General features: G+C 52.5%; 1 protein-coding gene across 2 annotated transcripts in view; it reads right to left on the bottom strand.

The window, feature by feature from the left end:
• The window catches only part of PAX5 (paired box 5), a 201,354-nt gene that overhangs the window by 14,788 nt on the left and 161,793 nt on the right, over positions 1-24,773 (bottom strand). For both annotated transcript variants that reach the window (XM_050762196.1, XM_050762197.1), the window contains exon 9: positions 327-413. In XM_050762196.1, coding sequence (XP_050618153.1) covers positions 327-413 — 87 coding nt within the window. The remainder of the gene's footprint in view (positions 1-326; positions 414-24,773) is intronic.

Below are 24,773 nucleotides of genomic sequence, written 5' to 3'. Positions count from 1 at the left end.
ATTCTTAAGAAATACAAGTTACTCACAGGTAGGCACTACTTTTCCTACCTTCCTCTTTCTCCTTCGATGCCCCTTCTTTCCTCTGTTTCCCTTCTGTGCCATTTTTCCTAACCCACCAAAACATCTGGGGGAGGGAGGAGGGCATGGGCAGGGCTACAGCAGTGTTTACTACCCTAAGGCCCCCACTATACTCCATGTGTCTGGGGAAGCTACCCACCCAGCTCAGTGACCAGACCTCAGGATGTCAAGGGACCCAGGCCAATGAGGAGGCCTGGATGGGGTAGCCGATGGCCCAGGGGCCCCGCAGGGCCTCTGCCAGTACTCACCAAGCAGCCCCGGGTTGGGGAACCTCCAGGAGTCGTTGTACGAGGAATACTGAGGGTGGCTGTAGGGACTCCCGGAAAACTCACTCCCTGTGTATGGTGGGTGGAGAGAGAAACAGGAAGCAAACGTCAAATCCAGTTCAGAAAAGGCCCTGGCTCCCAGCCAGCCTGGTTACCAATGGCATTTGCCTCTTCTATGAACTTCAGGAGCTTTTGTAACTAACAAAAGCAAGTCAGGTCCACAACCTTATGGAGTGGGCAGCTGTCACTGGCATTGTCTGTATTTCCCGTCCTTATCAGTGGGAGTGAACAGCAGACTCTCACATGTGTACCATGGAACTCCCATGTCGTTCCGTGGCCCCATTTGCCAGATATTCCTTGGGGCCATTGGCCCATTTTACATATGAGAAGGCTGATGCTCAGGTCATCTCACAAAATGGTCTTGATACACCTTGCTAACTTCAAGGCTGCAGACTGCTTGGTTCGCATTCCTGAGTGAAGCCAATCCAGGACCTCAGGATGGGCTCAGTTCTACCCCCCACCTGCTCCTGAGTGGCTCTGGACAGAGAACCCAAAGGTAACCTCAACCCTAGCCTGGCCCTCTGTGCTGTGAAGGCAGGGGTGGCTGTCCCTGGGGCCTCAGTTTCGTCAGGAAGATGAGACTTGGGTAGAGGGTGGGCACCAGCTGAGCCCTAAATGGCATGCTTTATCAGACCTCCAGCCACGGGCAACCAGGTTCCAGAGGGCCTCCAGGCCCTCTGCCTGGAGGAGGCAGACAGAACTGTACTGAAATGACTGTGCTGAAATGAAATGACAAGCCAAAGGGCTAGGGGAGCACAGAAGAGGGAGTGGTTGGGGCCTTTTGGGCACTGGGGAGGGGGCAGCTGTTGGCAGCTGTGGACGTGCTTGGGCAGGAGCTGTGAGGTATGCCAGGGTGTGAAGAGCATTGTGGGGCATGGTGGCACTCGAGCATGGTTCACTCTGGCCAGGTGCTCATGGAGCAGTGATGCCTGCCTCTGGCACTTCCCTGGGCTCTGGGTGCCGGTTCCAGGAGAGCCTCTTTACTACTGGCTAGGTCACTAGGAGGAGAGTTCACAATTCTGTCCCTTACCACCTTGCTGCCTTGGTCTTATAGCCGGTAGGGCCTGCCTCTCCTTTCCCCATGGCTAGGGGCTCCCAGAGAGTAGACTTCAGCCTGGACTCATTGCCAGGTGCCCAGTACCCGGCAGAGTGTATTCAGTAGAGGCCCCGGAACAGGGCATGGGAAGCTGGCTACTGCTGGGTACAGAGCATGGGAGCCCTTCTCTGCTGGAGATAACAGGAGTTACTTAGCCCCGTAAGCCCATCTGCAGCCCCAGCCTGCCTCCACGATCTCCTACAAGGATGCTTACAAAGGGCCGAAGCGTGAGAGATTCCGGAAGGGGCCAGCCAGAACCCGGGAGCGAGAGCCAAGAGCCTGCTCTCTCCCCTGCAACCCAAGCCTAGAGGTGGGCCCCTGGGGCTCTGCCAGGTGGGGCAGGAATAATGAAGCAGGACTGAGGGTCCAGCCGCTCCCACTCCCTAGGTCTAGCTGGCTTCCCCTGCACCTCACAACCACAGGCAGAGTGTGTCCACACACACACACACACACACACACACGCACGCTCGCGCTCCTCCTCGGGCCTCTCTGGGGGCCACTCCCAGCCTGACAGGCTGAGCCTTCCAATTCTCTGTTTTTTATGCCTCAGTGGTCAGGGTGTCAGGTTCCGGCATGCAGAGGGAGAGCCTGGTGACAGTGGGCCGCAGCCGCCTGGTCCCGGCATATCCATCAGCGCCACGCAGCCTCCTCCTCCTCAAGGGCCGGTGGGGGAGTAGAGAGACAGCGCAGCCTGGAGGACAGGGACAGCGCCCTCCCCTTGGGGCTCTGGGCACCTGTGGAGCTGCCCTATCAGAGGCACTTCATGACAGTGCCGAGCCCAGGGCATTGGGCTACTGTGGCAAAGGCCACCTCTGCACCTTGGTTTAGCATCGCCTCTGCTGCCTGGCCCAGCTCCAAGGCCACTTCTTCCAGGAAGCCTCCCAGATCTCCAGCCCCACAAAGTGCAAGTCTCAGGTCCATCTGGCTGGAGTTAGTTCATTGTGGACATGTTATCCATCCCTAGATTGGTTTTGGCTCCTGCAAAGGGCCATAAACAGCTCCCAATTCCTTCACAGAATGTACCTAAGTCAGTGTCACCCATGATCCTCGACCCTGTCTCCACCTTCCTAGCCTTACAGTGGTGAGTGTAGAGGTCCTTGGATACCTCTTCCTCTGGGAAGCCCCTCTTCCACCCCTCCTCAGCTGGCCACAGTCTCCCGTGTGGTTCTGCAGCACTGGCTTTGCCCTGACCTACAGGGGAGTCTGTTGTGCGTGGGCGTGCTTGGCCCTGCAGGTCCGTTGGATTCCTCTCTGCACCTGTGTGCCACCCTCACCCCAGCTTGATGCCCAGTCCACAGCAGACAATGGGTGTCTGAACAATCCCTGGTTGCTCACCAGCTCTCTGCAGCACGGGGAAGCCTTCCCTGATCACTGTTTTTAAAAGGGAAGCTCCTTCCACCCATCTCTCTTTCCTGCTTTTTTTTCCTCCATAGAGCTGATCACAATCCAGCTTGTCTTGTTTATCCTTCATCTTATTCTAATCTGCCTCTTCCACTAGGATGTAAGCTCCATGGGGGCAGGGAGTTTTGTCTGTTCACGTCTTGATCCCAACCTCTAGCATGGTGCCTGGCCTCCAGTAGGCAGGAATAATTATTTATTGAATGAATGAATGAATGAATGAATGAATGAATGAATGAAGACTCCTAGGTCAATCAGGCACACGCTTCCAGAGCAGACTCTCTAACGCAGGCGATGGCTCTCACTACCTCCATGATTAGTACCCACAGCCAGGGGTGTGTTGGACACCTGCTATGTGCCAGGGTCCAAATAAATTTCTCCTATTCCATTGCCCACCACACCATACTGCCCCTTGGTGGGAGAAATGAGCCCACCAGGGACTGGCTTGCCTGGTGTGCTAAGAGTGGTAGTGTGGTGGGCACCCCCAACATGGGGCCCCTGCCCTGTGAGAGCAATACACTCTGGGTAAGGGGTGTTTGACCATGTACGGGTCATGAGGCCAACCTAGAGGCTGGTTCAGCCACCTGCCAGGGACTCTGGGATGGTGTCTGATTATCTGAAGTGCCACATAGGAAGCCGTCTGAGTGTAGGGAGCCCTCACCCCATGAGATACGGAGAAGCCAGGTCCTCAGTCACCAGTCCAGAGAAGGCCTGGGAACACTTTCTGGGAGTAGAAGGGACCACGTGAACCAGGCCTTGAAGGGTGGGTAGGACTTTGATGGCAGAGAGAAGCAGGCATTCCAGGCACAAGCAAAGGTCTGGCAGTGGGGCTGGGCAGAACGTGGCCCCTGAATGGCCAGGTCTCCCGTGAGACCCCAGCAGAGGCAGCTGCAGGGCAGAGCAGGTGTGGAGCAGGAGTGTAATGCTTTTCTCTCATTAGGGCTGGGATCAGCCAAGGCTTCAGACTGGTGAGTGCCGGAATCTGGAGGACAGGCTGGAGGAGGACATGCTGCAGTCAGGGGGCCCCTCCAGGTGGCTGTGGCCACGGTCTAAGCAAGCAGGACTGGACCTGAGAGATGACACAGCAGTGGCATCCTTAGGCACAAAATGATGTTCCTCATGTGCAGGAAGGACGTTCTCGGGGAAGGAAATGAGAACCTCCAGAGGTGCAGCCAGCAAGCCCAAGACAAAGATCCCACAATGAACCCCTTTCAGATGACTGTGCCCAGCACAAGGGACACCATGGGCCCTTCACCTCCTCCTAACTGACCCACGCTTTTGGCATCTCTCAAAAATACTAAAGTGGCTGAAGAATGTCCCGAGAAGCCTGAGCCTGAGGTGATCGTGGGAAAGTGAGTCTCCACCTGGAAATGGGGCAGAAACCTTAAGGAGAACATAGGATTTTCCCACTAGGTGGCAAATGAGGGTTTGAATCAATTTGTCCCTATTTCAAGGTGCCAGGTGATGCCGGCCAGCTGTTGGGATTATTGGAATCAGAGAAAGGCGTCGTGGGGCCAGAGGAGGCAACTGCATAAGCAAAGGCAGGGAGGAGGGGCAGGCAGATGGCCCACGATGGGATTCCAGGGCACCCGGGCTGATCCCCTTCTCCAGATGCTGCTGACAGAACTGAGAACAGAGGGCTGGTCCCCTTCTAGGCCATGCTCCAGGCCACACCCAAGGTGTGCTCTGCTCTCTGCTCTTGCCCAGAGCTGCCCATGATGGAGGAGAAGACAGAAAATGGCTTTTGAAGTCACACAGACCCAAGATCCAGTCCGGGCTCTTCCTCTTCCAAGCTGTGTGGTTTTGGGCACATGCATTCACCTGTTGAGTCTGTTTCTTCATCTATAAAATGGAGGGAAGGAAGATCCCTACTTCCTAGGGCGTATGGAGAAGATCAACTGACTTCATGTTTGCAGATGCTCTTTGCAAACCCCTGTGTGGTGGGAACTAGGTACCTTCTCTCATTGATCGGAGAGAGAACAAACTCAGAAATTCTGCCCCCACCCAAGCCCTCTGATCCCAGCTCCTCCCCCTGCCCCTTCACCCTTTGATCCTGGGCAGGTGGGAAGAGGAAGCCCAGTGACAGAAAGAAATACAGAGCTGCCGAAGCGTCAGAACAGAAAAGAACTGGCGAGATCGACATACTCAACACACACTTGTGTTGCAGATTGGGAAACTGAGTCTCAGAAAGGAGAAGGGACTTGGCAGAGGCCCAGCACATGCAGTCCCTCAGAGGCTGAGAAGACAGGAGGGAAGGGCTGCGTGGGAACTGTCTGGATGGTGGCCTTCGGAGAAAAAAAATGAAGGCGAGACTAGAAACAGAACGCTGGCAGTCAAGGAGCAGTTCCAAGGCCACGGCGCCTCATCCTCACAATAACCCCGGTGAGGAGGACATGGAGCAGAGGAGCCCGGGCTGGGGCAGAAGGAATGTGGCTTCCCACTGGGCATCTCAAGGCTGACAGTCACTCCCTGCATTCGCCTAACCCCGAGCAATGCACTTCTTCCTCCTTTCATGCAACAAATTCATCTTATGTTGAATCTCACCAACCTGTGCCATCACTCATAGTCACAGATGATCAGGCCTGGGATGAACTTTAGAGATACGTTCCCTCAACCTTTCTATCCCCAGGGTCTTTTAGCCAGTCAGGAACAGAGCAGGGCCTGGGATCCTGGACTGTATTCCCAGACCCCAGGGATCCCACCATCCCAAGGAACACCTGGCTGAGCTGGGCTAGCAGGAAATCTTCTCATCACACCCTTCTTCACCGCTGATGTATTTGAAATTTTCCAAACATACAGCAAAGTTGAAAGAATGTTATAGTGAACACCTATGTAGCCACCACCTAATTCTACCACCAATATTTTCTTATGCTTGCTCGTCATATGGATCTCCAACCTTCTAGCCTTTCCTTCATCTTAATGTGTATTTCATTTCCAAGTAAATGCAAACATCAGTACTCTTTCCTCTAAGTACTTCAGCATGCATATAATTAACTGAGGTTCATTATTTGTTTACAAGTTTTTTCTTTGGATATAAAATTTACACATAATGAAACACACAAATCTTAAACGTGCTATTGCTGTGTTTTGACAAATGCATAGACCTGTGTGACCCAAACCCCTACCAAGATATATTAATAGAACGTTGTCATCAGCACAGAGAGAAAATTCTGTCATACTGAAGAAGGGGGCCTATTGACCAACCGAGAACCCAGCTCTCTGGGGATGTAACTGAGTCATCCCCCCATGAACACAGAGCTCTGAGGTCAGCACTGACAGCCCCAAACCCCGGTGGATGAAAGGGCCCCCGACCTGCAAATTCAAAGTTCCTCCAAAGCCATTACACAGAACAAAGCTAGAACATCTTTCCTCAAAGATGCAGAGAGAAAGCAGAGCCTTAAGAAATTTCAGATAAATGGTGGGTTTCCCCAGAACAGTACTGTCTTCCAAATATAGAAGATGCGACTGTAAAAACCAATGCAGTAACTAGAGAACACTGACTAAAATAAGTTTAAAAAGGGGTTATGATAAGATGCACTTAACGCAGCTGTCCTGGAGATCCCAGAGGCAGAAGCATCACCAGATTCAGAGGTGTTTCCAGCTTCCCCTTGGCTCAAAGCTCAGAGATGGCAAGGAAGTCAAAGTTTCCTAAAATTCTCAGAAGTGACAGGTAAACGGGCTCAGTATAGCTCTTAATTAACCCAAAACGACACCTGCCAGATGACGGGGATTTGCAGAGCGCACTGGGGGCCGACCCCGTCTGCAGATGGTGGGCTCCCACCTCTGCTCCAGACCTTGGCCGGCTGCAATTAGCATACGGAAAGTCTTTCAAAGTGACTTCGCAGCCAAGTTCTGTTTCTGAAGGATTCAAACTGGGCTTTGAGAGAAAATCTTTGCAGAGGAGAAGGAGGAAGAAACAATTGAAAAGGACCATGAGGTTTCTTCAGCTCCTCTCCGCGGCTCTGCAGAACTGCACGAAGTGCACGGTGGCTCAGGGATCAGCGGGTACCCGGGATGTTGCGAGACCAAACTGTTGACGACTAGAGTGAGCGTCGGCATCACACGCAGCCTCGGCCAGGCTTTCATGATACACATGGATGGATACTCCCGCTATACACGTACACATGCTTATAATGTATATGTGTATGTATACATAATAATATGTATAATATTTATAATATACAGATGTATGTATGTTGGATGTGTATACACACACACATACACACACACTGGATTCTGCAGCTGTGTCAAAGCCTCTCAGAGTGACCTTGAACAAGTCATTTTTCACCAAGTCTCAGTTTTCTCATCTGTAAAAGTGGTGTGTTTGGAAGAAATGGAAATAAGTGACCTCCAAGGGCTTTCAGCTCTCAGAAGCTGCCTTCACTGCACCCACGCCGAGCCTCACCCCCTCGCAGGCCAAGGCTTCTCACCGTCCCTCTCTCCACAGCAAGACCTTCCTGGGCTCCCAACAGGGAGATGAAAACCCGAGCTCAGTAAAGGTCAGCCCTGTCAGCCCCGACAACCGCGCATCGATCCATTGCTGGGAAAAACCTCTCTCCCACCACTCAGGTCAGCCTCGAAGGCCTTCAGAAAAACAGCGGGAAGAGAAAAACCGAGAGAGAGGGTGCGCGTGAGGGCAGAATGCACAATGGGTTTCACTTCCGGTTCTCCCGAGGGCCGCGGACCCCACAGCTGGACGGCCGGCTGCGTGAGCCCCAGGCAGCCTGGCGTGGAGGCCAGGGCTCTGCTACCTGCCAGCTGTGCGGTGGCCAAGTGGCCTTTCCGGGCCTCAGTGTGGTCCTCTGTAAAGAAGAGGCTGTTGTGTCCCCTTCCTGTTGTCTACAACTACAAAAACCCAAATCCAAGGATCCTTTAGGGAATTCAGTGGACACAAACTCCACTGCTGCGTCATGGTGCCTCTGCCACAGGGCACATGTCCAACTCCACCAGCTGGCCATGCGTCACAGGCAAGAGCTGGGGGCCTCGGGACACATGGGGCCGGGAGGAAACAATCGATGGGCTCCTGGTGTTTGAAGGGGGCAAGTGTCAGTAGCCACAGGACTTCCATCTACCTAGATCTGTTGTCTTTGCCTCCAAGGCTGACCTTTCTTTCTGCAACCTGCCTGGCCCCTGCAGGCATTTCCATTTGAGATTGCTGGCTATGCCATGGCACATTTTGAACAACTCTGGTCCAAGTTTAATCCACTTTGCTGCCGTGGTCTTATTCCAAAATTCTGTCCTGTCCTGCCCTCATCTAAGCAAACAGTGGGCATGTACAAATGACCCCCCGAAGCCTCACTGGGGTGCAAGACACCACCTGATTTGTGTGCACGCATGAGGGGGGAGGGGTACTGCGGTGCCCTGTCCTGGGAGTGCCCACAGGTAGCACTTTGTGAAGATCAACACCCAAGACGCCTCCTGGTGGCGGTCAAGGCCCTCCCACTGCCTGCATCCCCCACTCCACCCCCACCCACCACAAGCCATATTCCAGGCCAACTGCACCACCAGTTGTTCTGCACACCTACTCCACGGGGCCATCTCCATCTCTCATGCTATTTCCTTCATCCGAAACACCACCTTGCTTCCCTTCCCCATGTCCAATTCTCCTATTTGTCAAGACCCAGTTCAAATACCACCTCCTCCAGGAAGCCTTTCTGGATTAATCATCCCAGCTGAGAGCAGTCCCCCACTGGTCCCTGAGTCCCCAGCCCTGGGTCTATCACTGCCATGTCCCAGGGCACACAGATTCAGGGCTGTCTGTGACCGTATCTTGCTTCCCCTGCTTTTGGGTCTGGATCCTCCTCAATGGCAGGAACCAAGGCTGACCATCTGTGACTGACAGGTCCCTGCGGCCCCACCCCCAGCACAGGGCCTTGCCCACAACACCAATGCAGACTGAGTGAGCACTAAGTGTGCCCAGCAGATGTTCCTTGAGCCAGGCCCTTTCAGAGAACAGAAAAGGTCATGGAATCTTGGAAAGATTCTCTAGAATCTCTAGAAAGAGTTAGTGAAACACCAGTCCTGATCTTTGCTAGAAACATGGAGACAGAGAGACAGAGAAAGGGAATAAGACACATAGAAAAGAGAAGCGGGCTGTGTTTGCTGCAGGAACCACTGTGCAGGTCCCATGAGTGAAAAGGGACACCGGTGCTCTCCCGAGCGGCTTAGCACTCACCCGCAGGCCTCAGTAGACCTCCCCTGCCACATAATGACAGCACTCAGTTCGGCTCACTTCAAAAGAGCACAAAAGTACAAGCTAAAATAAAAAGACACAACTTTTCTAAAGGGAGAAGCAAAAAAAAGAGCAAGACCAGACTGAAGCTGGGTTGCAAAGATAGGAAGGCTCTAGGTTTTTTCCTTAGCACCTTTTCTCTGCATCCATTTGGCCACTGGCAGATGCTTGATCCGGAAACCTGAAGAGTTTCTTAGAATGTCCAGAATGTTACCAGAAGTCCCCATCCCAGGGCCTAACCACCCGGCCCCAGGTTCTGCAGAGTTGAGTGGGAATAACATTGAATTGCATTCCCAGGAAAATCCAACTCACGTATTCGTAATAAGTGTCAAATAAACTCACTAGGTTCTCGTGTGTCCAGCCTCAACTGGGTTTGTACAGGCAGTCATACACACTTTCCATGGTTCTACTTGGAGCAACTTCAGAGTTGGAATGAATGATTTAAAAGGTAGGGCATAGTAGAAAGTAACATTTCTCCCCAAGTTTCTAAAGTTCTTCACTGTCCTCCTATGCTAAATTTGGTGAAGCTTACCTTAAACTTTGATTTGGGGACTATGTTTTACTTTTAGACCCATATACTGGTGATGCTCTGTATTTTGGTGAATCCATTTAGTTCAGCATCCACTGTGGTCCTACTCCAATCAGAACTCAGAGCTATCCCCCAGTAGGGAATACTCAGTAAAATGCGCCTAGGCTTCAGTCCTCAGGGAACTCCCTGCATTAAAGGGGATTCTTAGACCCAAAACTAGACATTCAGGTGCCAGCAAAAGGCAAAGTGGATTCAGAAGCAGAGTAGAAATGGAAATTCATTCTAGCTAGGGTATCCAGGAAGGCTTCCTGTGAGAAGTGGCTGCAATGAGGGCTTCAGAGGACATTCAAATGTTGTCCTTTAGTGGCATTCAGTACCAAAATCTGTCCCATCACCTGCCAGCTCAGGCTGCATTGCTGAGTCAAAGTGTACTGCCTCTGTCCCCAGGGAAGGGAGTTCTCACTTTCTTCCAAGCAAGAGGCCAGTAAGCAGGACGCATGCGGTGCTGACATGGAATGGGCCACAAAGACACGACTGTCCTTGCTTTCAACTCCCCAACGAGGCAGCTGAGAATGTAGGACACTGGCCGATAAACCCAAGACTCCTGACAACTCTGAACCACATCACGGTTTTTGTAAATAATTGTAGAAAGAGGGGTGCTGATTTTCTGCACAGGCATTGAGGGCAGCAGTGGCTGCCAGTCCATGCTGGTGCTGGGAGGTGGTGGAAAGCCCCTGGGTGTGCAGCCAGTCAGTCCCAGCCAAAGCCCAGCAGCCACTTAGCTGGGCAGCCTCAGAGAAGTCTCCTGAATCTCTGAGCCTGAGTTCCTAATTTGCAGTATGGTAATTACAACACTCACAGGACTAAATATTGATGCATTTCAAAGTCCTTTGTGAATTAAAAAGTATTATACAAATGTGAGGGGCTGTTTGATACTCAGCTCAGTCCTTGGCACATAGCACATGCTTTGTGTGTCTGTTGCAAAAACGGATACATTGGTACTTTCTTATTTTTTAGCAAAAATTATATTTCAGGATGTTTTTCTCATATTTCAACAAATGCCTAAAATTCTTGATTGTAAGGAAAGCCTCAAACTAGGAGTCTGAGTCTGACCTTCCGTCTCTACCTGTCCCTTCCTGGTTCACTTAGCCTCAGTTTCCCCAAATGGACAACGGCAGGGTGGGAAACGGACAAGATTGGTTTCCAGTCTTTCTGCCTCTAAGGAATAGTTTTCCTCCCCCCAGTTTCTGCCCAAATGACTCTTTGCCTGCTTAAATTATGAATCCAACCCATACCTTTTAAAAATGTTCTATGAGGCTTTGTGTGTGTGTGGGCAAATAGATAATGTCCACAAGGCTGACTGGAAAGCTAAAATCAGTCCCCAGCCTTTATTACGGGCTCCCAGCCTCCAAAAATGGCTCAGTCCCCTCCAGCTTGGAGACCCTCAAACCTCCTGGCACATTCCCAAGGCCTTCAGGAACTCCTTTGCTCAGCCCAAAGCTGACTTACTTTCCTGTGACCCAGACCTTGGCCTGTCCCTCAGAGCAGCCAGGGGTCCTCCTTGGAAGAAATCACCTCCCCTGGCTTGGCTGGGCTCAGCGCTGAGGCCTGAATGTCCCGCCGCTGACTAATGAGACGGAGGGTGAAGGTGTCATACCTTGCTGGGAAGTCGCAGTGCTAGTCCCGACCTGCGCTGCCTGCCATCAAATTTTAATGCTTCTGCTGACATATTTATGGAATACCTCACCAAGTGTTTGCAAGGAGACCAGACAAGATTTACCTCCACAATTACCACCACAACACTCGGGCTTCGCCGTGTGCTGAGAACTCAGCAGCACACAGGTCCCGATTTCCCCTGCGCCCCGAGGAACTCGCTCAATTCTGCACACCTTTCCTGCCCCCAGCAAGCCAGGCCTGGGGCTGGAGGAGGTGGAGATGAATCAGACACGGTCCCTGCCCACGGAGAGCCCACAGTCTGCGGGAGGGGCAGGCGCGCACATAAATTACTTACAACCCTGGGAGGCTGGGGCCAGTGCACTGGTAAAAGTATGAGAGGCAGGCCGGGCTGAAGTAGGGAAGGGAGAGCTATTTCTTCTAACAGAGTCAGGGTCAAGGAAGAAGCCAAAGACCTGGGCTGGGCCTCCCAGCTGCTTCGGCTCTCCTGGGCACTCCTCTGGCTGGAAAAGCTCCCAGGGCCTCTCCCTTCCTCCCCCTGCCAGCCTCAGGGTCTCAGTAGCCCCTCTCCTTCAGTGTCTGTACCCTACATTCATTCCTTTGGGGTTCCTCTCTTGAGGCCAACTGAGAGTGGGATGTGCCCCCACTCCTTCCCCGGCTCCTCACCCTTCCTCACTGTGTCCGCAAATTCCTTTAAGTCTTATTGCTCTCCCACAGCAAAGCTGCCCTGAGGGGAGGTGGAGGCGGGCAGGAATAATGCAGTGACCCGGGCCAGTGGCTGTCAAGCCTTGCTGCACATTAAGAATCATCTGGGGGCCAGGCACGGCGGCTCACACCAGTAATCCCAGCACTTTGGGAGGCCGAGGCAGGCGGATCACGAGGTCAGGAGATCAAGACCATCCTGGCTAACATGGTGAAACCTCGTCTCTACTAAAAATACAAAAAAAAAAAAAAAAAAAAAAAAGCCAGGCATGGTGGCAGGCACCTGTAGTCCCAGCGACTCGGGAGGCTGAGGCAGGAGAATGGTGTGAACCCGGGAGGCAGAGTTTGCAGTGAGCTGAGATCACGCCACCGCACTCCAGCCTGGGTGACAGAGCGAGACTCCGTCTCAAAAAAAAAAAAAAAAGGAATCATCTGGGGGCCTGGCGTATTGGCTCACACCTGTAATCCCAGCACTCTGGGAGGCTGAGGCGGGTGGATCACGAGGTCAGGAGTTCAAGACCAGCCTGACCAACATGGTGAAACCCTATCTCTACTAAAAATACAAAAATTAGCCAGGCATGGTGGCGTGCGCCTGTAATTCCAGCTACTCAGAAAGCTGAGGGAGAAGAATCACTTGAACCTGGGAGGCAGAAGTTGCAGTGAGCCGAGATCGCGCACTGCACTCCAGCCTGGGTGACAGAGCAAGACTCTGTCTCAAAAAAGATAAAAAGAATCATCTGGGAAGCTTTAAAAATCCAGATGACCAGGCCACATCCCACACTAGTTCATAAGGAGCTTGGAGTGAGAGGGGGCAGATGGTAATAGTTGTCGAAACTTCCAAGACGACGCCAATGTACAGCAAGTTTGAGAGGCAGGGGGCAGGCACTCGGTACTCAGTGTGCGACACGCTAGAAGACCAGCCTCCCGCATCCACCCTCAACTCTATGAACCAGAATCTGCTCTGTGAGGTGATCCTGGTGATTCGGGTGCAATAAAGTTTGAGAAGCACTGATCCATGTTAAAGAGTTTCCCAGCATCCTCAGAAGCATGCTGGTGTCTAGTCCCCACGGCCTCTGAAATGGGGCCCCTAAGGAGACTGACTTCTAAGCAGGCAGCCACCATAAGCTAACCACTGAGAAGGGCTGGCTTCTGTGGGGGACTCCAGGCAGGCCACAGGGCAGCCACCACCATGACTCAGTGAGCTTGACAGGGCCATTCCACGGAGGGAGCTGAATTAGGACAACCCTCACAGCTCCCAAGGCTGGACCAGGAGGCAGGAGCCCCATGCAGTCCTGTACTGATGAAGACCCATTTTTTTCCTAGGAGATTTACGCTTTCATATGTATCCCCCGTGACCAGCCCACACACCTGGCTGAGATGGCTCTGCAGGGAGGGAGTCAGCAGGAGGGGAGGGGAGGGAAGAGGAGGGGAGGGGAGGGAAGAGGAGGGGAGGAAAAATATCTTGGCAGGCCAAGGAAAAAAAAGTGAAGAAACCACCTAAAAGGGCAAATGCAGGGCTCAGTGGGAGGGGTCCAAAGATGTCCTGAGGAGCCCCGGTGGCATCTGCCTTGACACCAGGCCCACTGCAGACAGTCGCAATTTCATCCATCCATTCATCCATCAGATATTGACTGAGGGCCTACTAGGTACCAGGCACTGAGGATACAGCCCTGAACAAAGCAGACATCAGTCCCTGCCTTCATGGAGCTTATATTCCAGCGGTACAAACAAAACGGTAAACCAGACAAGTAAAAACGAAGCATCTGGCGTGCTAGATAATGATGGATGCTAAAGAGAAAACATGAAGCAGGAGGAGACAGAAATGTTGGGAGGAGGTGGAATTTTAGATGGAGTGACTGGGGATGACTCCACTGAAAAGGTGACTTTTGAAGAAAGAATGAGGGAAGCAAGAGTTAGCCATGTGAATATCTGTGGGAAGGGCCAAGCAGTAGGAACAGCAAGTGCAAAGGCCCTGAGGCAGGAGTGTGGGAGGTGTGTGGGTGGGACAGGCAGGAGGCCTGTGTGGCTGGAGAGAAGCCAGGGTGGGGAGGGGGGAGAGGACGCCAGGGAGGGAAGTGGGGAGGGGGAGATAGGTCAGGACTTTGGCCTCTACTCTGAGTGTGCACAGGAGGGACATGTCCTGACTCCGATTTTCACAGGCTCACTGCGGCCGTGTTGTTGAGAATAAAGAGTCATGGCCGGCAATGGGGAGACTAGGAAATAGGCTGTTGCAAGGATTTACTGTAAGACTGACCTTCCCACTGAGTGGACACCTCTGGCCCTTTCAGTCCTAATGCCACAGACTGGGAAGGGTCAGACCATGTGGCTATGCAAGCAGAGGGTCAGCTGGCCAAAGCCAAGGGCAGATGTGTGGGGCCAAGTATGTGGGGGCAGCTGGTGGAGGGAAGGCACACTGGATACTAGTCCTGGCTCTGCATGACCTTGGGCCAGCCCCTTCCTCTCACTAAGCCTGTCACAAAAGCCATAAAAATGGGTCCCTAAGGGGTTGTGGTGAGGATTCTATGACAGGATGGGAGTGGAAGCTCTGGGTAAACTGAGGAGGGGTGTGGGTGCAGAGTCCTCTCTGGCCACACACCAGGAATGCAGGAGGACGATGCATCCCGATTCTCCACTAGGGGGAGCCTGGGCAATTCTCCCTCCCTCAGCAATGAACTTCCGAGACAGCAGTCCGACCTCCCTCATTTCAGAAGTCCCCAGCACTGCGTTCTGGGGTGGGAATAGATGTGCCCCTGAATGGTCCTCATGCTGCCTGAGATCCTGTGGTTGGCAGGACATGTTCTCTCCAAAAGATGTTCCACACAGCCCAATAGCAGTGATTTGAGAGGCTGGCACGTGGATCCATCATGCCATGACCCCCAATAAACAAACCAAAAAGAAGATGGAAAGGAAAAGCAACACAGGAAAGAGAAGCCACCCCTGGCTGGGGGCATTTGGTCTGAAGCAGGCAGGTGGGTGGCTTTGGGTTCAGCCCTGCCCAGGTTTGTGTGCCTGTTTCCTGTCTTGGCTCACAGGTTCTTCAAGGTGGCTCCTCACATGTTCACTAGGCATCTGCCCTGTGCCAGTCTGTATGCTGGGAGCGGGTAGTCCTGTGATGCAGCAGAAGCTCAGGCTCGTGAGCTCCCACCTACTCTCAGGGTCTCTTTCACCTCTCCATTTATCTGAAGGTTAAAAAGGCCCCATAAGTGCCCTTAAAACAGACCAAGGGGGCAGGCAGGGCAGGCATGCAGGGAAGGGCAGGTTGTTCATTGCGACAGAGTCACCAGCTGACTGGACAAGTGAGGACTGAGGTCCAGCCTGCTCTATAGTCGCCAAACCCTAAGTCCTGGTGTGGGGCTTCATCTGCTCAAGAGAAGGAAGGGAAAAGGTGCTGAGAAACAGCCTGGAGACAGCCCAGGGGAAACTTTACCACAAACCCTATTGCATGACCTCTCCCTCCTGCGGTAGCTGCTTCACGCTGCTGTCATTGATCAGGAGAAGACCGTAAGGATAAGTATAATGGATCTTCAAAGACAGGCCCACCTGGGTTCTTTTCTTTCAGTCTGCATTTATTTTATTCTTTTATTTTTTAGAGACAGGGTCTCACTCTGTTGCCCAGGCTGGAGTGCAGTGGCACCAGCATAGCTCACTGCAGCCTCAAACTCCTGGTCTCACACGAGCCTCCCGCCTCGGCCTCCCCAAGCACTGGGATTACAGGTGTGAGCCACTGTGCCCGGCCTCAACCTACATTTATTTAGTGTCAGTGATGTGCCAGGTACTTTGAGAGGCACAAGTCATCTGTCAGGTGATGTCATCATGCCTTTCACCGATGCAGAAGCCGAGGCCCAGCCCAGTTCAGGAACGTGCTCTAGGGCGCATTACCAGGCAGAGGCAGGCTCCAGCTCTCAGGCCCCTGCGTTTTCTCTTGTTCAAAGGGCTCTAGAACCAGTGAGCCTACTAGGCTCTATCCTGGTACTATCACTTGGGCAAGTTACTCTGTGCAAGCTGATGCCTCCGCTTCCTACTCTGTGAAATGGGGTAACATCAACAGCAGCCTGGTGGGAGCATTGCAAAAAACAGGCAGGTCGGGGAATGAAAGGCAGTTAGTGCAGGACTGGCATATAGAAGTGCTCAGTAGGAGCTGGGCGCAGTGGCTCATGCCTCCAATCTCAGCACTTTGGGAGGCCAAGGTGGGCGGATCAGGAGGCCAGCAGTTCGAGACCAGCCTGGCCAACATGGTGAACCTCATCTCTACTAAAAATACAAAAATTAGCCGGGCATGGTGGCATGCACCTGTAGTCCCAGTTACTGGGCAGGGTGAGGCAGAAGCATCGCTTGAACCCACAAGGCAGAAGTTGCAGTGAGCCGAGATTGCACCACTACACTCCAGCCTGGTTATCAGAGTGAGACTCCGTCCCCCTGCCTCCCCGCAAAAAATAAATAACAGTGCTCAGTAGGTGTCAACTACTGCTACAAAGCAAGCCCTTTTCCTCACAGGAGCCCTGGGAAAAAGACTATACAAATGCAGGCTGAGGTCCAGAGATAGAAAGGTGACTTCCCTCTAAGGCTGGTAAACCTACAGGCAGGACTACGGCCAAGGGTGCTGAGTCCTGGTTTATGCAGCTTCTCAACCTCCCTAATTCTCCACTAGAGCCAGAGGAGTTCCAGGAGTGGACCTGGACAGAGATGGTCCAGGTGTGGGGCAGGGTGAGGAGGGATGTGTTGTCAGGACTGGAAGACAAAGAGTGAGGAGCAGGGCAGGACTTGAACTTGATCCTTGTGGATGTGCAGGTGGGAGGATCCCTGTGCCCCAGCCGGACCCTGAGTCAGGGGACCCCAACTCCACCCTCACCTGCCCCCATCGGCCCAGGCCAGCTAAGGCTGGTGGGCCTGAGCGTGGGCCAGCCTCCCCCACCAGCCCACCTGCCTGCCCGCCTCCTCCGGCCCGGCCGGCATGGTGGCAGGCCCTGCCTGTTCCCCTGGGAGCCTGCCGCCAGGCCTGATGGCACTGACGGAGGGAGGGAGGCCGCCAAGCTGTCAGTCTGGAGGTGCCCCTCGGAGCCCCTCCTGGCTGGAGCTAGGAGGGTGGGCCGGCGCCGGAGCCGGGCTGTCAGGGCCTTCACAGAGACGAGGCCGGAGAGGCGCTGCCTGACAGCTCGCCCACCGAATTAGGACCATTTGCATGCTAATTTCCAGCGCTCTAACGGGCTGGCAGGCGGGCTGGGGTGTGGAGAGTGTGCAGAGAGAGGCACCGCGGCCTCCCCGCCCGCGACGGAACAATGCTTGACTGATCTAGCTGCGTTAACGAGCAAATTATGGTAATTTTGTTATTACAAATGCATAGAAATTTCCAAAGCAGGCAGTCATTCAGGGCAGCTCCCTGCTCCTCCCCACTCCTAAATACGGAGCCCCCTATTTGCACACACGGGCCAGGCACCCACTTCAGAGACCAAGATTTCCAGGTGCTTCCCTCAGTTCTCCCAGGGAGGCCCAGGGTGAGCCCGGCCAGAGCACCCATCGGGTCAACCCTCAGCGCCTGAGCTCCCCACACTTTCCCTCTTGTCCCCCAGTAGTCTCTACCTAGCCCCTGGGCTTAGCAACCCTGCAGAACCTCCACATGCAAGCTGGGTTCTTTCCATCTGAGCAGGTAGCATGAGCGATTCTCCTAGGTCTTGAGAAATTCATTCAGTCATTTCTGTGCCCATTCTTTGAACTAGGCCCAGCACCCAGGAGGGACTCAGGGATTGTCTGGTGAATGAACAAGTGAGTGAAGGAAGGAGGCAGGAAGGGAAGAGAGGAGGGAAGGTAGGGGGAGAGGCTGGGGAGAGAGGGAGAGAAGGAAGAAATGGAGGAAGACCAGAAAAGACCCGCAAATGAAGATAATCAAGAGACCCCACAAGGCCAGCCCACTGGTGGTATAATTAATCCAAGACTTCAACAGAGGAGTTTATTTGCCAACTAGCAACCCCTCCCAGTATTTATAATTGTCCACTGTCAAAATCACAATTTGTCCCAGTTTTTCTGGTAGTCTTCTTTTGATTAAAAGTATGTTTTTAGAAGCCTGCTCTGGAAGGCATCCAGACAGGAGCTGTTTCCAAAAAAGTGAGCTCCCAGCTCCCAGCAGTGAAGCGTGGGTCGCTCCAGGAGCAGGGCTGGGCAAGAAGGACGGCTCAGTGGTGCCACGCTGTGAAAAGCAAGTATGCCGATCCTCGGGCAGGTGGGGTGGGCCTGCGTCCACTCCTGCCCCCACCGGGCACCACTGGCAGTCCTCCTGCTTTATGACAGGGATTTCAGGTTGGGGCTGATGTTACTGAAAGGTCACGAAGCTGCCTCAAATCCATTTTGGAAGTCAGTGGGGAATAAATCATCAATTACGGAGGAAACCAGCAGCGAGGAAGGTCTGCTCCTGGTGGCTGAGGAAGCGCGGGCGGGCCGGGCCTCACCAGGGAGCATTCGAGGGAAAGGCCTAAATAGAAGCCAAGACTTCAGAACCTCAGCTGGGGTCGTGGTCAGATTTTTCTATTTGTCTGATTTTCTAACTGGGTCACAGCTTCCAGAGGGAAACTGAACCCAGGAACAGAAAACAATCACTTCTTTGTGTCTGGCTACCTGACTCTGGGTGGGGGAGCTGTGGCCCCGGCGTGCCTGCAGGTCTCAGGCCAACCTCGGCCAGGCCTGGGGAGCCCACCATTGCCTGGGGCCGCTCAGGCACAGAAGCCTGAGACCCTGAGAGAAGATGTTTTTGTAGCTGGCCAGGTCCCAGGGCCTGGGAGAGGATCTGCGCTCAGGAAGAGCACAGAAAAAGTTGGGGTGAAGTGGGGGTCTTGATTTGGGTTGCTGTAGAAGCCAGGGCATCCAGGAACTATCCTTTTTATATCAGTTCTGCACAAAGATAGGAGACAAAATTGCTTCTTTTTTATTGCTTCGGTGAGGAACTGAGGGCGGTGGGGACGATAGGGCAGAAAGAGAGCCACCTGGCTCTCCCTCTGACTTGCCATGTGACTTTGCACAAGTCCTTTCCTCGCCCTCATCTGCACAGCCCTGGGTTGATTTCTAAGGTTGAGTCCAGCCCTGTCCATCAGTGATGGATGAAAAAGCAGCTACGGAACACACAACGGCCTCTCCAGTCCTCTCTGAGGTGGGGTTAGAACACACTCCACGCAGGCACAGCCCAGTCTACACGGGGCTAACAGCCTTCAAAGCTTCTCCTGCAGAGAAGATTTCTCCAAAGCCAAAGGCAAGGCCCTCAGCTAGGACCTCTGTTGAATCAGTGTCTTTGCTGCTGCCTGCAATGTCCAGCTCTACAGCCCACAAAAGGTCCTGAATGGGGTGGTGGGTGGGACATGGCTGGTCTCCTGCTTCCCAAGGCTAGATTCCAATTTCTTTGCATTTATTTTTCCAAATGTGTCTGGCTCGTTCCTGGGGAGTTCTTCTCTTCCCAGGAATCCCACACCCACAGTGCCCATGGAAGAGCTTTCATTCACAAAACTCCCGTGCAAAGTTCTAAGGGCTATGTGAAACTGCTTCAACCCGACTCCTTGGTATATACCTGGTGTCCCCGCGTAGACCTGCTCGTGACACACCCTTCTTTTGCATCACACCATGAAAGCAATTTCTGGGCTGTAACACAGTGTTTCTAAGAGTCACACTCCAAATTGGCTAAGTCCTTCACTTGTCATTTAGACTGAACCACTTGCTAGCAAACCACTTAAGCCTCAGTTTTCACCTCTGTAAAAGGGGCTCGTGAATAGCAAAGCTCTGTCCAGATGGGGGTTCGTCTTCTTAACATCATTGTCAACAAGACCTCACGATGGCCACAGCGGGCAGAAACCCTGCCCTGGCAGGACAATGCCCAAGGCATTTTTGGCCTGGCACTGCTCTTCAGGCAAAGGGTATTATGGTAACACAGTTGTCATTTCACATTTTTCTTTCCTCCCTCTTTTATCTCTCATTCTCTTTTCTACTCCTTTCCTCTTCCTTTCTCTCTTTCTTTCAGCCCTGGATTTAAGTCTCCCTGTTTCGGGCCCTTTATTTGTGCCCGTTGCACATAGACTCCTTATAAAGAAAATTCATTTGTTCAGGGTCACCGCATGGTTTTTCATTAAAAACAAATTACCCGCATTCAGGGAGGACATCTGGGCTTCACGGGTCCCATTAATGACTATATTTCCAGCCTCCCCAGCCCGGTTGGGCTCCCCTCGCCTGTCACCCCGCGTTCCTGGCCCCGGGAGGACAATGAGAGTGACAGGCAAGTGAAAGGGAAAACATGAGGGATGAGGGCGAGAGGCGAGTCCCCCGAGAGGGGAAGGAGGGAAAAGTGAAAAAAATAAATAACTCAAACAGAGGGTAACAAGGGCTATTGTCTCAGCATCTTCCTGTGAGAAGCCAGAGCAAATATTGGAAGAAGGACTGGGGGCGTTTCAATGGCGCTCAAGCCCTGTTTAATTACACAGTCGGACCCTAACTTGCCCTGGACTCTGGACCGGGCGAGATGGGGAGGGGCATGTGCTGTATTCAGATAAATGCCACCCACAGCTACTGAGCACCTACTGCAGGCAGCACCTACTGCAGGCAGGGCCAGGGTCTGAGAGGAATTCCAGGCAGCCCTGACCTCAGAAGCAGCTGGGAGATGGGCGCACGGGGTCTGAACGGCAGTGCCCTGGGGGTGCACACAGTGGGGAGATGAGGGACTGCGGTGGGAGGCTGCCTGTAAGAGAGAGCCTTTAATTTGGGTCTAGGAGCATATGTCAAGCACAGACAGGTGAGAATGGGGAGGGAGAAAGGAATATACCAGAATTCCAAGTGTGAGCTCCCTAACATCCCAGCGGGAAGAGCTCTTCCTGGGCCATAAAAGAACTCGAGTTAGGAAGGCCACCCATGTCAGTGAGGGAGCACCTTCCCTGGCCCCAGAGCCCATAGATAGTCTCCATTTTTCTCAGCCTCCACGGACACCAGGGGCTCAGAGACCCTAAGTTACAGGCCCCAAGCCCAGCTGCTCCCTGACTGGCCGTATCACCCTGGCAATGTAACACCACCTCCCTGAACCGAGTCAGCCTGCCTCCAAGATGGACATGCATACTCCAACCTCACAACATGCTTTCAAATGGCAACTGGGGCTAACAGCTGTGTGTCCCTTGACAACTCTAAAGCACCATGCAGGTTGGGGGTCAGGAAGCATGGGACTTGTTGGTAGAATGAGCTTACGGGCATGGATGGTTTGGCCTCATTTGAGAACGCTCTCCTTTTGGAAGGTAGGAGCCGAGCTCCACTGGTTCTCACTACCCCGAGGGCTTCGGTCACTGCCAGAAGTTCTCTGGATAGGAGTATCCCAGGTAGAGTGACCCTCAGGGTTAGAGGCAGCGGTTGGTCCAGATGAAGACTGACAGCTGTCAGGGCCTTGGAGACAGGGGCTGCAGATCTCAGCAAGTCAAAGGGAGTCAAACTCTGACAGCCCCAGTAGATTAAAGCTGGGTTTCGGAAAAAGTGCAGTTAAGTACAGGAGCAAAGCACATCTCAGAACCTTTGTCTTCATCGTCCCTGCCCCGCCTGAAACACTCATCTTCTCCCTCCTCACCCCACCTCCCACTGGCTAACATATGTTTCTCTCTCAACAATAAACCTGAAAATTGTCTCTTCCTAGATTCCTCCCTTGCCCTAAGGGCAGCACCGCGGATGACTTGGAAAGCTTTAGCTGTGCCCCTATTCTTTGATGTGCTTTCTCAATCTCAGCAAAACTCTCTGCAAAAGCACCTTCAGACATGCCTCCCACCCAGCCCTACTATACAGAGATTCCAAGCCCCTCTATGTCTAACATCCCCAATCTAGGCTCGATCCCCCTTTTCTGTGTTCCCAGAGTCCCTGGGCTTGCCTGTTACCACAACTGGCCCCCATAGCCCCTCACGGATTTGCCTGACAAGGGTCATGGCTTTCGATCTTGTATCCTTAGGCTAATGCCCGGCACATGTAGATGCTCAATACATGTTGGAAGGGAGAAGGAAAGGAAGGAAGTAATAGTGGATAGAAGGATGTATAAATAGATGGATGGATGGATAAGTAGATGGATGGATGGATGGATAAACAGATGGATGGATGGATGGATGGATAAATGGATGGATGGATGGATGGATGGGTGGGTGGATAAACAGATGGATGGATAAACGGATGGATGGATGGATGGATGGATGGATGGATAAATGGATGGATGGATGGATGGATGGATGGATGGATAAATGGATGGATGGATGGATGGATGGATGGATGAACAGATGGATGGATGGATGGATGGGTGGATGGATGGATGGATGAACAGATGGATGGATGGATGGATGGATGGATGGATGGATGGATGGATAAATGGATGGATGGATAAATGGATGGATGGATAAATGGATGGATGGATAAACAGATGGATGGATGGATGGATGGATGGATAAATGGATGGATGGGTGGATAAATGGATGGATGGATGGATGGATAAATGGATGGATGGGTGGGTGGATGGATGGATGGATGGATAAATGGATGGATGGATGGATGGATGGATGGATGAATGGATGGATGGATGGATGGATGGATGGATGGATGGATGGATGGATGGAAGGATGGATGGATGGATGGATGCATGGATGGCCACTGCAACCTGATCAGCTCAAGGCCCCACAATTATTTATTATGTTCAATACATTTCAACAGGCTCTCTCCCAAGCCCTTTCTTCTAGGACATGGAGGCCCCTCTCCATTCTACCCCATAGCACATCATGCATTAAATGCACTATAATAATGATACTTTTCACTCTAAAAACACAAAAAGCTTATTTTTATAATTTTACTTTTGAAATTATTTGGCCACAAGTAATCTAATTGATGATTAGCTACAAATTCTCAGCAATTGAGGCACAAATTTAGAAATTCTTTTAAAGCAACAAAATCTAATCTAAAAATGGTTTTTAAATGTAACGAAATTTTTGTAAGCCCTAAATTTAATAGTTAATGAAGTTAACAACGTTACAATTTGTAAACATTTAATACAACATTTATTAATGTCAGTTTTCTAGTTTCCTATTTTAATTTTAGAGGTAAAAGGAGCTTTGTTTGGCCCTCAGATTGTTGTAGATTCCTAAAAAGCTCCTGGGACATTAGCCCAGGGCCTCTCCAGGGCCCTGCACTTTCATTTAGGATCCTGTGGGAAGTCTTGGCTGGGACACCAACCTCCTCTTCCAGGAGCTCAAGTCTGGTAGAGGTGGAGATGCACTCGTAAATAATGTGATAAAAAGTAAAAGAAAAGGGAAGGAGTGCGTTGGGACCCAAGCCTCAAAGGGGCAGACTGCTGCCGTCCAGTGGATGAAGGGGTTGGTCTGAGCCCTGGACACTCCTGCATAGGGTGCCCTCATGGCTGGGGCTACCTGGTCCAGGCTCCTCCTAGAACTTCAGCCTCTCCTTCCCATCCCACCTCCAGGTAAGCCAGGCCCAAAGTACTTTCTCCCTGTTTGCCCCCAACCAAGACTCAACCACAAAACAGAGGGAATTGCCACCTGCCCTTTTGGCAGGCCTTTTGGCAAGCAGTACTACTGGGAGGTGCCTGCAGCAGTGTGGCTTAAACCCCAGGCCCGGCGTCAGGTTGCTTTGCCACCTGCTGAGTGGCAGGGGCTGAGGATGGCTCCTACTGCCACTCTGTGGGCCCTGTGCATTCCTGGGCTGCAGTCCTTGTCCAGTCCTTAGAGTTTATCTCCTGAATTCGTGTCCACTCTGTCTCTGGTCAGAATCTGACTTGGTCATCAGGAATTAGGATAAGAAGGCCTAAGGTTCAGCAAGATCACTGTCCTCAGGACGCCCTCACTTTGGGCTGTGCACCTCCAGGTTCCTGTCTGCACTAACGGGGGACCCCCAACCTCTCAGGGCTGGGAGAACCTTTAAGCCCTCCAGGCCCACCCTGACCCTTCCTCAGCCATCCAATGCTTAGCCCTTCTACAAATGCTTCAGTTTCTTCTAAAACAAACTCTGATAGCATTCCCCTTCATCTCCTAAAAAGCCATCACAGTCCAGTCATTTTGTTTGTTGTTCATTTCTAAGAAATACCATTAGTAGAAAGACATCAGGAAGAAATTGTAAGTCAGGACCCCAAACACATGTTCTCACATACTCATGACCAGGTCGGTGCAGTTGGATCCGGGTCCTGCCAACTACCATCAGAAGGAGCTGGAAACTGGGGAAATCTAACAAGTAGATTCAGCCCAGAGCAGCACCAAAGCTGTCCTCAGCCGCTGGCTCTGAGCTCCCCCAGCACTGCACACTCCCCAGGCGGGCCAGTGAGCACCGACTTTGGACAGGGCACTCTCCCAGCTGAGACTCTGCTTCTCAGCTGTCCTTGCAATGGGTTCGTAGGAAATAAGAACGTTTCCCAGCACCCGTGAGCCTAGGATATTCTCTCTCCCCATCTCCATGCTCCCACAAGGGACACTGCTTTCAAAGATGGAACAAATTATGGTGATCTTCACTACCTCTCTCTCACCCAAAGATTGCATATTCCAGTCTGAGAGCCCTCCTCCCAGGTGCACAGGCCCCGAAAACCAGTCCTGGCCAGCCCCAGCAGTTTCTGGGCCTTCCCAATCGAGACATGGGAGCAGCGTGTAAGGTCAGCAAGTCCTCAGGCTCTTCTCCTTCAGTCCAGCCCTTGGAAGTGATTACCAGATTACACATGACAGCCAGGGCCACTGCCTTATTATTCACAGCCCCAGATCTGAA

This window comes from Macaca thibetana, chromosome 15, assembly GCF_024542745.1.
Source record: "Macaca thibetana thibetana isolate TM-01 chromosome 15, ASM2454274v1, whole genome shotgun sequence".
NCBI lineage: Eukaryota > Metazoa > Chordata > Mammalia > Primates > Cercopithecidae > Macaca > Macaca thibetana.
This window is presented reverse-complemented; position numbering and strand designations above follow the sequence as displayed.